The sequence below is a fragment of the Lactuca saligna genome, chromosome 9 (genome assembly GCF_052625555.1).
Source record: "Lactuca saligna cultivar CGN05327 chromosome 9, ASM5262555v1, whole genome shotgun sequence".
Classification (NCBI taxonomy): domain Eukaryota; kingdom Viridiplantae; phylum Streptophyta; class Magnoliopsida; order Asterales; family Asteraceae; genus Lactuca; species Lactuca saligna.
The window spans coordinates 111,083,264-111,096,987 of record NC_136425.1 but is presented as its reverse complement, the minus strand read 5'-3'; the positions used below and the strand labels follow the sequence as shown (position 1 = coordinate 111,096,987).

Below are 13,724 nucleotides of genomic sequence, written 5' to 3'. Positions count from 1 at the left end.
GTACACTGCTTAAATATTGACAGAATATACACACTTTAATGTTTTCAACACAATTATGTACACTAAGTTATTGATTTAAATAAACTTATCATACGTACGATGCTTAAATATTCATCTGTTTTTTTATTCTGTTTTACTCAAATTCTCATATTTTGGTAAAGCTTTTATGTCTCCATACAGTTTTTATATTTTTCTTCAATTTTACCATTTTGAAATTTTTTGAATATAAGGTGTTTATTGATTCATCTTTGCTATGCATGCATCTTTATGTCTTTGAAGAAGTGTACATATATACTATTACGGATAATTTCACTAATACTCTCTTGTAGTTACCAATTATTTGGCATCTAACTTATAGAATGGATTCTGATATTTGTAGGGATATGTCTACAACAAATATTAGTTTCATAGCTGACTTGGATGTAACAAGGGATGATTTGAGTATCAAGGTTCGTGTCATAAACCATTGGAAGCAAATGTCTTTCTACAACAAGAATGAAATATGGTCCATTGAATTAATCTTGGTCGATGAACAAGTATGTTATATATATCTTTACGTATGTGTTAAATATAAATATTTATCTATTTTAATGTTTAATGCTTATAATATATTGTGTTTTTAGGGGAGAAAAATACAAGCATCGGTCCCTAAAAAATTCCTCTATCGATTCAAAAAAATTTTAAAAGACGGGAAGTCATATTACATCACATCTCCAAGCTTTGCATCTCTGAAGCCTAATACTTTTAGGTTAATTCCCCAAGATCAAAAACTCACGTTTGTGCAGGAAACCGTTGTTAAAGAATGTACCCAATTTAGCGGGCCTAAATTTGGTTTTTCTTTTGTTGATTTTCAATCTGTGCTGTCAATGGTTCATCCTCAAATTTTGTCACTCGGTATGTTTATTTATTATATTTTTTACTTAATGAAATTTCAAGTTTTCATATTTAATGTTTATATATGATATGATATGATGTTTCCATATTCTCAACACCACTTCATTCATATTTTTCTTATATCTTAGATGTTATTGGATTGGTAATTTATGTCATATGGTGTGGTTTTTAAGAAAAGGTAATTTATGTCATATGGTGTGGTTTTTATCATTACATCCTATGTATCTAAATTTTTTGTAATTGTATAAAAAAACAGGTTACAAAGGGATGATCGTCTAGATTCCTCTTCACATACTTTTTCACTTATTCCTGCCAACCAAGTTTCTGAATATGATGACTTCATGGTTAAAAATAAGCTCAAGACTATTTCTGAAGTTTGGGAACCAGTGGAGGTATATGTGATGGTATATTTATTAATATACTTTTTTTGCTTTGCATATTTATTTTTTGCAAACTTACTTTTTTTATCCAGATATGTACATTTATTCTTGTGGGCACTATAAAAGGAATATTACAAAATGAAAAATGGTTCTATCAAGCGTGTACAAACTGCAGTAGCAAAGCAGTCCCTAACAATGATCAAGTAGATGGAACAGCTAAATCTTATGAATGTCATAACGTAGATTGCACAAAAACTACAACTTCTGTGGTTCCAAGGTTCTTACCGTCCATAAAAATCTTTAAATAATATCTAATACCAAATATATATTAGTATAATTTTTTATTTTCTTAGATATAAGATTCCGATCCGTGTTCAAGATAACACCGGCACTATCACCTTAACTCTGTTTGAAAGAGAAGGAAGGTATTTGTTGAAGAAATCAGCCAAAGAGTTTTTTAACACCGTAGCCAAGGTCATTTCAACTTATTAGATAAAATGTTGTAAATTTTGTATTTATTTTCACTTTAAGATACATATTTGATAATGTTGCATAACTGCAGAAGGGAGACAATGTTGATTTGTACCCAATGGAGATGAATGCATTGAAAGGTTTGAAATTTGCCTTTAAGATTTCTTCAAATAGATTCAGTGTGTCCAAAAAAACCAACCAATATGGTATTGTTAGAATTTCTGATGATGAGAGTTTAATCGAACAACTTGAAGATAGATTTAATTCTTCTCAAGTAAACACATTACGTATTATTTTGTTTTATGTTATTTAGCTAAACATGAAGTATTTAACAAATAATTTATTTTGCTACCTATTTTCTTATACAGGCAGATAATTCACAGTCATTAGATGTTAATTCATCTGATTTTCAATCTCTTGACAACAAGACTTTAAAGGTATTATACATTTCAAAATATCGAATATAGTATAAAATTATAATTTGTTTTATAAAAGAATGATATATAATTGTTTTTTAGGATGCAATTTCTGCTACGGATGATAACATAACTCCCAACACTTTGGACAAAAACTCGGCAACAAGTCCACTGAAGATTTCAACAACACCAGTTTTAAAGAGAAATCTGCAAGAAGTTTTTGATTTGGAGTCTAATGAAAATTTTTCATCGTCAAAAACTCCAAAGACATCCCCAGATGGTCCAACAAAAGAATTGTTGAAGGTAAAGGTGGAAAAGAATGTCTGACTTAAGGTTTCGTGCTTAATTTGGAATGCTTCTTTGGAATGGATTTAAATAATCATAGACTACTTTTTATTTTTCATTATCGTATTTTAACATCCTACTTTTCAGTTTGAAAACTTTTGTTTTCCGGTGCTGGTTTTTTTTTTAATTTTTCTTTATTATACATTCATAAAACCTTCAAGATTCATGTTTTAGTCGTTTTTTATTACAATATGATTTGTTTGCTTATTATTTCTAATACTTATAAAATAGGTAACACTACGACTCCATGAATGATGTTTGTGAATTCAATTTAAGGGCATTAATTAAATTCCTACAATGACTTCTAATTACATTCATAAACGGTGTAATACTACATAAAATACGTACTTATGTTCTATCTTACGCAAATAACAACCAAAAATTAGAAGGGATTCTTTATTATAACATCGTATTATTTGACCAACATAAACATGTTTCTGAAAAGAAATAACCACCACTGATTTTACGATATATGATTTTGATCAGTATCTTATAAATTATAAATATTTTTTTACGTGAATCAATTAACACAATTTTACTTGATTTTGCATCCTTATGTTGTACCTTAGGTAAATAACAACCAAATTTACTTTCTTTTATTATTATACCATCTTATTACTTGACAAACATAAAGCTCTTTAACTGTTACTAAAAAAAATGATAAAAACTAATTAACAAATATCTTATAAATATTTGTTAATTGACTCACATAACAGAATTTTACTTCATTACTATTTTAAACTACAATCCGTAAATATAGCGAATACAATCTGAAAAGTAAAATGTTAAAAAAAATCGATATACCAGTAATTATATTATTTTATAGACTTCTTTGTCTGGTTTCTTACATAATATTAGCTTTATACATTATTTCTTTGGCATATTATCTTTGCTGTAGATAGAATTATTATTAAAAGACAGCCTACTTTACCATGTTTGTATTACAACCAAAAAAATGTACACTACATAATATATGCCTAAATGACAATTCAAACATTTTTTCTTTAAATTATTTTACTATAGTTTTAGGTGGGTTTATCCTTATAACTTAACTTATTACAGCAAAGTCATGTATTTTGGTTTCTGTTTGTCATCGTTAACTACAATAATTTCTTGTAAAACATAACTGTTTTTTGTTATAATAATATATCAGAACAAGATAAATACAATACTAACTATTTTGAAATGCAATTTCTAATGTATTACTTCCCAGATTAGCATCTTGCAAACAAAACTTTCTTGCCTAACCTAACACCAATCACATAAATACCCCAGTATACTCAGGTAGAAAACCCTAAATGATTATCAAAAGTAATAATTTCCAATTTTTTTAAAGGATGAAATTACTAAAAAATTAACAAATTGATCAGGAAATTCAACAAATACAAGAGCATGACAGGATAACAAATATTGCATAAGAGGGAGACTAACAGCTTAAGTAAATCCAATAATACCAACCCATAAAAGATCAATAAACATCATCAGCTCAACTAAACCAGGGAAAAAACTCATGAACTGGATACAAGTAAGGGTAAAAACGTCTAAACATTTATTTTAAAATATTATAAACTTTGACCATTCGTATTTGGAAGGTGTATAACATAAAAAAATTAACTTACTTACTTATACTAATAACAGTAATAATCTGCACAAATTGAACCCTAATTTATAGCAAATTTGAATTTTAAATTTCAAATTAATACACACAATGAATTTCAGAATTTAAATCAGATTGGAACTTACCTGATTGTGTCTCCAGTGTTGAGTGTTAACCTATTCGTCACTAGCACTTCATTTTTCGCTCGGAACTTCAAACACGTCTTTGCTGCAGAAAAATCACAGGTAATGTTATCTTTCAAGTAATGTGTTTTCTCTGAAAGAATCTAACAATTAACAACGATGTAGATAACTTCTTTCCTTCGATTTTACCCTCTTCAACCCGAATTTTTTCCTACCTTAATTCGCCGACTTCTAAATTGCACTATAACTTTCATTTCACTTTTAAATTCTACTGTACCTGTATTATCGTATATGCCTTCATCCTTAGAAATTGACAGCTTTCCATACCATTTCTGAAATCGATCGTTTTAGATGAGTCGAAAATAGAGATTTTGTTAGACTGGAAAAGGGAATGGTATTCCTTTCTATTACAAGAAAAGGGGGAAAATGGGGTTACTCAACACTCATAACTCTTCCTTTAGTATATTCAATAATATAAAACATAAATTTATATTTCTTATTTTTTTTAAATAAAAACAATATATATACATATATGAACACTTATACGAAGACATCAAATACTTTTTTTTTTTTTTTTTTCTAATTTTATCTTTTAATCGTATGTATCACAACTCAATCTTAGGTTAAATATACATTAAATAATAACCTAAATCTTTATATTATAATGTCGATTCTTATTAAAGTGTGTTTTAAAAAAACATAACGTTTTATATTTATTAAATTGTAATTTAAATAAACATAAACTTTTTAAATTGCCATTTTATATAATATGTTAAAACAATTTAATAAGTAAAGATTACTTATATATCATTATACAATATTATTATTTACATATTTCATTATCATAAAAAATTTAATTAGTATTCAATTTTCAAATTCAATTAAATACAAATTAATTTACCTATAAATCCTATGTAACAATTACTTTCAGATCCTTAATTTTATTTTTAACAGTTTTTTTTAAATTTTTTTATTTATCAAACAGGAACATGGATGAAAATGACGCTAGAGGGAGAAGAAAAAAGAGAGTTATATTTGGATAACAGAAAATTTAAAAAACCCAATACTACATCATCATCTCATTATACATCAGCAACACATCCTTTTCATTTTAGCCAATACGGTACTTTTCTTACTTTATTTTGCATTCATAATATGTTAGTTTCTTATTTATTTTAAATATAAGATTCATAATTTTATATAAGTGAAATAAATACAATACGTTATATTTAAATTTATATCAAATAAAAATATCTTTAAGTTATTTTATGCTATTTTACAGGTTCAAATAACAATATCGAATCTACAACCGCTAAAGAGAAGAGAAAAATTAGAAAGTTATATTTGGATAATAAAAAATCCAAAATATTACATAACACATCACCCCATCAAAATTCATCTATTCCACATGTTTCCAGCAAATCGAATAAAAGTATATATATTTCTTTATTTTACAATTCATTTGCAAATATAATATAAATAGAAACTTTGCATACTCTTTAATTTATTTTATTTTTATTAATTAATATTTTTTTTTCTAACTAACAATTTCTTTGTTATATAACATATGTCTACAATTGTCATCGTATATTACAATCTACAGATAATCATGAAAAAGTTACATCAAACAAGTAAAATATAAACTCAACCAACTCATGTGTATATCAACATACACGTACTCAATCTCCTTCAACAAATAAATATGTTACAACACACTTATCAACAGTTTCAAATGGTATGCATTTCTTTATTCAAAAATTAAAAAATATATGCTTCAAAATTATATAAAACATAACAATTCCTAATGTTCTAATCTGTATTTTCATTTTATCAAACAATTATATTCTCAACAATAACGTTCAAACACCATTATCTATTTACAAAGATAATTCAGTGTTTCGCATTGGCAAGACATCCACCAATCCCTCGACAATAATTCATAATTCTTCTTCAACAAATATAAATGTTATAACTCCATTTTCTAAAATTTCAAATGGTAAGCATTTCTAAATACGCAAATTTAAAAATATATGATTCACATTTATATTAATCATAGCAACTATTGACTTTTGATTTCTATTTTTTTTACAGGAAATTATATTTTCAATAATAACTTTCAAACACCACTATCTATTAACAAAGATAATTTGGTGTTTCGTAATGCCACGACATCCAGCAATCGTTCGACAATAATCCAAAATTCTTCATCAATCAAGTTACCAAGAGGAAAACATCATCTAAAAAGGAAGACTCCAGATATATCCTCTATACCTGTTTTTGACTTGACATTAGATGAAGAAATTCATGATGCTCATATCGTTCACGATATTTTCCATGGTATATCAAAAGGTGATCATAATTCTATATTTTTTAATATTCTAATTTTTTTTTTATTTTTTTAATTATATAATTTTTTTTTGCATTTAATAGATTACTTGGATCATGGAGACAAAACTGTTACATGTCACCTTTGTCATGCAAAATTATGGATAGATGAATCTCTTAGAGGGCAAAAAAAAGGCAATACATCTTATTCACTATGTTGTTACGGCAAAGTTGAGCTACCACCCTTAAAAGAAGCACTGTCATCTTACCAAAATCTTTACAAATCGGTAGATTCAAAAAGCAAGCACTTTATGAAGAACATTCGACGTTACAATTCAATGTTTTCATTTACATCGATGGGAGGAAAAGTTGATTCATCCATCAACAAAGGCAACGCACCATACATATTCAAACTTAGCGGTCAAAACTATCATAGTATGGGAAGTCTTTTACCTACACCTGGATCAAGACCAAAATTTTGTCAATTATACATATATGATACCGAAAATGAAATTTCAAATAGATCGACAACTATTGGGTATATTTTTACAATTTCCTATTCTTTAATAAATCAATTTATTTCTTTTAATTCTTTTAATAGCATTAAATATGTTTTATAATATTTTTAGTGGACCGACAAGCACTTCTACATTAACTTCAATATCATATGATCTCCAGATTATCAAGTTTTTGAAGGTTATGTTAGATTCAAACAATGCGTTAGTCAAGTCTTATAGGATGGTAAGAGACAGTCTTCACGAAAACCCTGGTGCTAATTTGAATTTAAGATTAATAGGAAAAAGAGAACAAGATGGAAGGACATATAACTTGCTAACTTCTTCGGAGGTAGCCGCTTTAATTGTCGGTGACATTTCTGATTCGGTTGAAAAAAGAGATATCGTTGTTCAAACCTCATCAGGACTACTTCAGCGTATCAGTGAATTACATCCTTCTTACCTTGCTCTTCAATATCCATTACTATTTCCATATGGTGATGATGGTTACAGAGTTGACATTCTTCATAGAGGTATTACATCTTCGAGTAATAGCAAGCGCCCAACCTGTACAATGAGAGAATTTTTTGCTTACAGAATTCAAGATAGAGATCAATCATTCTCATTACTTCTCAATGCAAAAAGGTTGTTCCAACAATTTTTAGTTGATGGTTATACAATGATTGAAAGTGAGAGATTAATTTTTATACGTAAGCAACAAAAAATTCTTAGATGTGAGTCTTATGAGAAATTGCGTAATCACCAAGCACTCGGGAGTACAGATATATCGAACGTTGGGCAACGTGTGATCTTACCTTCTTCATTTACCAGTGGTGCACACTATATGATGCAAAACTATTTGGATGCCATGTCGCTTTGTAAATGGTTTGGATATCCTGATTTCTTCATAACCTTTACATGTAATCCAAAATGGCCAGAAGTTCAAAGGTTTCTTAAGGACACTCCACTTCATCCAGAAGATAGACCGAATATATTATGTAGGTTATTTAAGATCAAGTTGGATGCATTTATTAAAGATTTAAGGGAAAACAAAATTTTTGGCACGGTCCAATCAGGTATCTAAAATTATAGTTTAATATATAACTATAAAATATTATCATTTATATTTTTCCTATAGGTATCTAAATTATGTTTTTTTATTATATATGTATACATACATACATAAACACAAAATTTGTTTAATTCCTAACTTCTATCCTATTTGTATAATTTTATGTGCAGTTGTTTATACAATTGAATTTCAAAAAAGAGGTTTGCCCCATAGTCATATATGTCTTTTTATGCATGCTGACTGCAAGCTTCCTACAGTTGAATATATCGACCCATATATTTCTGCTGAAATTCCAAATATCAATGAAGATCCAGAATTGTATTCACTTGTGAAAGACTTCATGATCCATGGTCCTTGTGGAGCTGAAAATTTCAATTGCCCATGCATAGTGGATAGAAAGTGTTCTAAAAACTTTCCAAAACAATTCTGTAATCATACTTCAGTTGATTCAAACGGTTTCCCCTTATATAGGAGAAGAAATGATGGACATACCGTTGAAAAATCTGGGGTCCAGTTAGACAACAGAAATGTTGTTCCATACAATAAATATCTTTTGAAAAGATATCAAGCACACATTAATGTTGAATGGTGCAATCAAGGATCTTCGATAAAGTATTTATTTAAATATATAAACAAAGGTCCTGATAGGGCTACTGTTACTATGGTGCAAAACAATAATGATTATGATAACAACGATGCAGTGGATGAAATCAAAGAATACTATGATTGTAGATATATATCTGCATGTGAAGCATCATGGAGGATTTTTAAATATGATGTTCATTACAGGTATCCTGCTGTGATCAGACTACCGTTTCATCTTCCTGGACAACAACAAGTTGTATATGAGGCAGACGATGATATTGAAGATGTTCTTGACCGGCCTTCAGTTGCTTCTTCAATGTTTACATCTTGGATGAAGTATAATGAAATCAATAAAGAAGCACGAAAACTTACTTATGTTGAATTTCCTACAAAGTTTGTTTGGAAACCTAAACTTCAAATTTGGAAGCCAAGGAAAGTTGGATATTCAATTGGTAGAATTCACTCGGTTTCACCTAAACTTGGCGAAGCGTATTTCTTAAGAATTCTTTTAAATAAAGTGAAAGGTCCAAAATCATTTAAAGAAATTCGCACAATTAATGGTGAAATATGTTCTTCTTTTAAAGATGCATGCTATAATCTTGGGCTTTTGGATGATGACAAAGAATACATCGACGCAATTAAGGAAGCAAGTCTCTCTGGATCTGGTTATTATCTACGTTTTTTATTTGCTACGATGCTATTGTCCAACAGTTTGTCTAACCCGGAGATTGTCTAGGACAACACATGGGAATATCTGTCAGATGGAATTCTTTATACTCAACAACAAAGATTAAAATCTCCAGGTATTATATGTTTATTACATTTTTTTTATAACTATAACATATAAATTTCAAATTTATGGTTAATTACATTTTACTTTCATTTATTATGTTTTTTAATTGACTGTACGTAATATAACATTATTCATACAGGTTTATCACTAAACGAAGATCAAATTAAAAACTTGACTTTGTTTGAGATAGAACAAATTTTACTCCGAAACAACACCAGTCTCAAGAACTATAGAAGGATGCCTTGCCCTGATGCTGATTCGATTTCATCTTCAAACAATCGTCTGATAACTGAGGAGCTAGATTATGACATACCAAATTTAAAGAATGAGTTTGATCGTCTTTTTGTTTCATTAACAGACGAGCAACGCAACATTTTCCTTGATATCATGACTACGGTTAAAGATAATAAGGGAGGTGTATTCTTTATTTATGGTTATGGTGGAACAGGTAAGACATTTCTTTGGAAGACAATTTCTGCAGCAATTAGATCCGAAGGTGAGATTGTTTTAAATGTAGCTTCAAGCGGGATTGCTTCATTATTATTGACTGGAGGCAGGACAGCACACTCTCGGTTTATAATACCCATTAATCTTACCGAGGATTCTTATTGTAGAATAAACCCAGATAGTGATCTTGCCAATTTAGTAAGAAAAACATCATTGATCATTTGGGATGAAGCACCTATGGTACACAAGCATGCATTTGAAGCTTTAGATCGAACTTTGAAGGATATATTAAAGCGTTTCAATCCTATGAACTCGAATACTCCTTTTGGAGGGAAAGTGGTTGTTTTTGGAGGTGATTTCAGACAAATTTTGCCTGTTGTTCCGGGTGGCAGTAGACAAAACATTGTTAATGCTTCTTTAAGTTCTTCATATTTATGGCAACATTGCAAAGTCCATAAATTAACAAAAAACATGAGGTTAACTGTTGGAAGCGATCCATCTGGTGTTGAGAAAATAAGGGGTTTTTCAAACTGGCTTTTGGACATAGGAGAAGGTAATCTTGGTGGTCCGAATGATGGTCAAACAATTGTTGATATTCCAGAAGATATTCTCATTAATGATCCATGTGATTCTATTGGTTCATTAATCAAGTTTGTATATCCTTCAATTATGGAAAACTTCAACATTGCAGGTTATTTTCAAGAAAGAGCAATACTTGCTCCCAAAAATGAAGTTGTCCAAGAAATAAATGAGCGTTTGCTAAAATTGATTCCAGGAGAGCAAAAAGAATATTTAAGTTCAGATAGCCTCTGCCAATCCGAGTTTGTTCATAATCAGTTTGATGCAAATTTATACTCACCTGATGTTTTAAATGGTCTTAAAGTATCAGGTCTCCCAAACCATAAGCTCATTTTAAAAATCGGTGTTCCAGTTATGTTGTTGAGAAACATTGATCAGAAAAATGGCTTATGCAATGGCACTAGACTACAAGTAAAATCTTTGGGCAAACGTGTTATTGAGGCGGTTATCATATCTGGAAGTAATATTGGAAACACAACTTTTATTCCAAGAATGTCTTTAACTCCTTCTGAAGACAAGATCCCGTTCAAATTCCAAAGAAGACAATTTCCATTAGCTGTATGTTTTGCAATGACAATTAATAAGAGCCAAGGACAATCTTTATCGAAGGTTGGTCTGTTTCTCAAAGAGCCCGTTTTTACACATGGCCAATTGTACGTTGCTTTATCCAGAGTGCAAAGTAGAGAAGGATTAAAATTATTAATTTTAGATAAGAGTGGTAGACTAACAAATAAAACATCAAATGTTGTGTATAAAGAAGTTTTTAGATTTTTATAAAAAATTTGTAAAATTAAATTTTATATATCAATTTTTGTTTCTATTTTATTTACTTTTTTATTCACTTATACAAAAATGATATTTTTAGAAAATATCTACAAAAAAATGACCATTCAATATTCATAACAATATTTTTTTCGTAATTTTAACGAATCAGTATATCATCATCAAATTACTAATAAAACAGCTATATTTATTACTTATTAAAATATATATTATCATTCCTCAATAAATAAATATTACTTTAAATAAAACTAATTTTATTTTACTCATCCGTGGTACCCACGGGTTATAACCTAGTATATATATATATATATATATATATATATATATATATATATATATATATATATATATATATATATATATATATATATATATAATGTATTTGTTTGTATATTTGTATAGGTACGAATAGGTGAAGTCAGAGCTCTACTACGCTCCTTCACTTCAGTCCTAATGAGATGAGCAAAGTGTTTACTAGATGCCTTCGTTTTCAAGATATTAATTTTCCTAATGAGAAAAAGGGCCAATGTTGTCTAGGGACAGTTTCTTAGAAACCCAAAAGGTTTCCCTGCAATTCATTTCAAATACATCTTCTTTTTTTTTTTTTTTTTACTTTTCTCTTCTCACTTCTTTCCTTTTCAATCTAATCCATGTATCAGCTTTCTCTGTTTGGTTAATTATAGCAATTTACTTTGATGTCGCCTGTTTTGGGTTTAACGCTTGGTTGATTTTTAATTTTTTCTTTATTTCATTTCCATATATTTAAAGATTTTTAACCTCAACTTTCAGGAGACTGTGGTGGGGCGCAGGAGCAAAAGCTGTGATTTAACCTAACACTTCTGATCTTCAACATTCTGCCTTTTTGTAGTAACCTAACATATAGGTATTTTCCAATTCATATATTAATTTTTAGTTTAGGGTAGTTTCTTGTGATCCACCTTCGACCACCACCACTATACCTCATAAAGGGCCTCTTTTTACATTACTATATTATTCTGCAGGTTCTTAACCAACAAATATTGCTCTTTGTTTATGGAAATTAATGCAATTGGCTGCTTCTTTGTTAACTAAAGGTACTTCTTTATAAGTAATCGTTGAGTTTTTCTTATGATTTCACATTATAATTCAATAAAATACCATCTCCTTGTATTTTGTTTGAATTTGGCTTTTTGCTCAAATGAAATAACCAAAATGATTGATCTTTATATAACTATGTTCAAGTCATCTGTTTGTATTTTGATCATGGACCGGGTTTGCTTAAGGTGTTTTATTCTTTTTAAATTGTTATTAAGTATGCTCAACAATTATGGGCAGCATATTTTTTATTTGCAAAACAGATTTTTAGAATTATATTTTGATTATGTTTTAATTCTTTTGAAAATGGTATAAAATATGTTTGTTTTAAAACTGAATATCTATAGGTGGAGCATTTTTTAAAACATGTACATAAAATTGTCTCATTTACTGTTTTAAGCATATAAACTCAACTTTTAACTGTATAAACTAATATGTGTGTGTGAAATCCGTTCTTTTCCATAGTAAGAATTTGCATTGGTGGTACAGAACCTTACCGGGCAGAACTGAGAACTAAATAACCGGGAAACGGACCGAGTCGTGGTTCCCGGTACGGTTTGGTTTTAACATCTACTTTTGTTATTTTTTTCATTTATATAATTCCATCTTTATGCCATGCTACTTTAAATAAACATGAATCTTTACTAACCATAAAAACAATGTTTCATGTAACATTATTATCAAAACAAAATAATCATTTTAACTTATTGACTCATTTTTATAGGAGGTTGAAGCATATAGATTAGTTGGGATCTCATTGATGAGCACCATTTACGGTTTTTGGTAACATTAGTTCAAGCAAACTCACAATGTCTTTGAAAGGGAGCAAAATTGTTTATTTATGATTCATTACATCCTGTCGCTAAAGAATTTCAGTAAGTTTATTGATTGTTCACTAAGAGATATTTAGACTCTATTGGAGTGGAGATGTGTGTATTCTTTTATATCTTTTGGGCATCAGCTGTGATTGTTTATTTTTATATATTTAAATTTTAAACAATATATTTATTTACTAATCCCTTATGATTAAATCTAATTAGAAAATTTATTTTTGTAAATTATGTTTTTTTTTTTGTTAGTTTTAGGTACATATGTAATGAAAAAAGCAAAAATTAAGATGAAAAAAATTGAATAGTATAATATAGTAACAGAAAAATTGAACACTACTACCTTGATAATGAAATACTAAAAAACGGAGACAAAAGAAACTAGAACCATCAAGTTTTTCACATCCAATACCAAATATTTTGGTTTGGTTTTGGTTTCAATAAAGAACATCCAATACACACGTTTAGCATTAACAAAGCTTGTTATGATGGATACTAA

The 13,724-nt window shown here is 28.8% G+C and overlaps 2 protein-coding genes across 2 annotated transcripts; both read left to right on the top strand.

The window, feature by feature from the left end:
* Positions 1 to 359: 359 nt before the first annotated feature.
* LOC145016646 (uncharacterized) lies at positions 360 to 5,243 on the top strand. The gene is made up of 11 exons (XM_078974895.1): positions 360 to 536; positions 624 to 869; positions 1,023 to 1,036; positions 1,151 to 1,286; positions 1,367 to 1,551; positions 1,628 to 1,748; positions 1,837 to 2,019; positions 2,114 to 2,182; positions 2,264 to 2,464; positions 4,226 to 4,348; positions 5,232 to 5,243. The coding sequence occupies exons 1-11, from the start codon at positions 360 to 362 to the stop codon at positions 5,241 to 5,243; spliced, it is 1,467 nt and encodes a 488-aa protein (XP_078831021.1).
* A 2-nt stretch (positions 5,244 to 5,245) lies between these two features.
* LOC145016645 (uncharacterized) lies at positions 5,246 to 13,514 on the top strand. Its single transcript, XM_078974894.1, has 9 exons — positions 5,246 to 5,369; positions 5,529 to 5,678; positions 6,338 to 6,583; positions 6,677 to 7,109; positions 7,201 to 8,141; positions 8,308 to 9,387; positions 9,655 to 11,150; positions 13,123 to 13,181; positions 13,484 to 13,514. Exons 1-9 carry the CDS (start codon positions 5,246 to 5,248, stop codon positions 13,512 to 13,514), a joined length of 4,560 nt encoding a protein of 1,519 aa, XP_078831020.1.
* The last annotated feature ends 210 nt before the right edge of the window (positions 13,515 to 13,724 follow it).

What these genes read in the sequence shown, in the direction of transcription:
- LOC145016646 (XM_078974895.1), top strand. Translation starts at nt 360, where the DNA reads ATGGATTCTGATATTTGTAGGGATATGTCTACAACAAATATTAGTTTC. An exon ending in ACAACTTCTGTGGTTCCAAG is followed by an intron (nt 1,552 to 1,627) that starts GTTCTTACCGTC and finishes TTATTTTCTTAG; the next exon opens with ATATAAGATTCCGATCCGTG. An exon ending in CAACAAAAGAATTGTTGAAG is followed by an intron (nt 2,465 to 4,225) that starts GTAAAGGTGGAA and finishes AATGAATTTCAG; the next exon opens with AATTTAAATCAGATTGGAAC.
- LOC145016645 (XM_078974894.1), top strand. Translation starts at nt 5,246, where the DNA reads ATGACGCTAGAGGGAGAAGAAAAAAGAGAGTTATATTTGGATAACAGA. An exon ending in TTTTCATTTTAGCCAATACG is followed by an intron (nt 5,370 to 5,528) that starts GTACTTTTCTTA and finishes GCTATTTTACAG; the next exon opens with GTTCAAATAACAATATCGAA. An exon ending in AGCAAGTCTCTCTGGATCTG is followed by an intron (nt 9,388 to 9,654) that starts GTTATTATCTAC and finishes TTATTCATACAG; the next exon opens with GTTTATCACTAAACGAAGAT.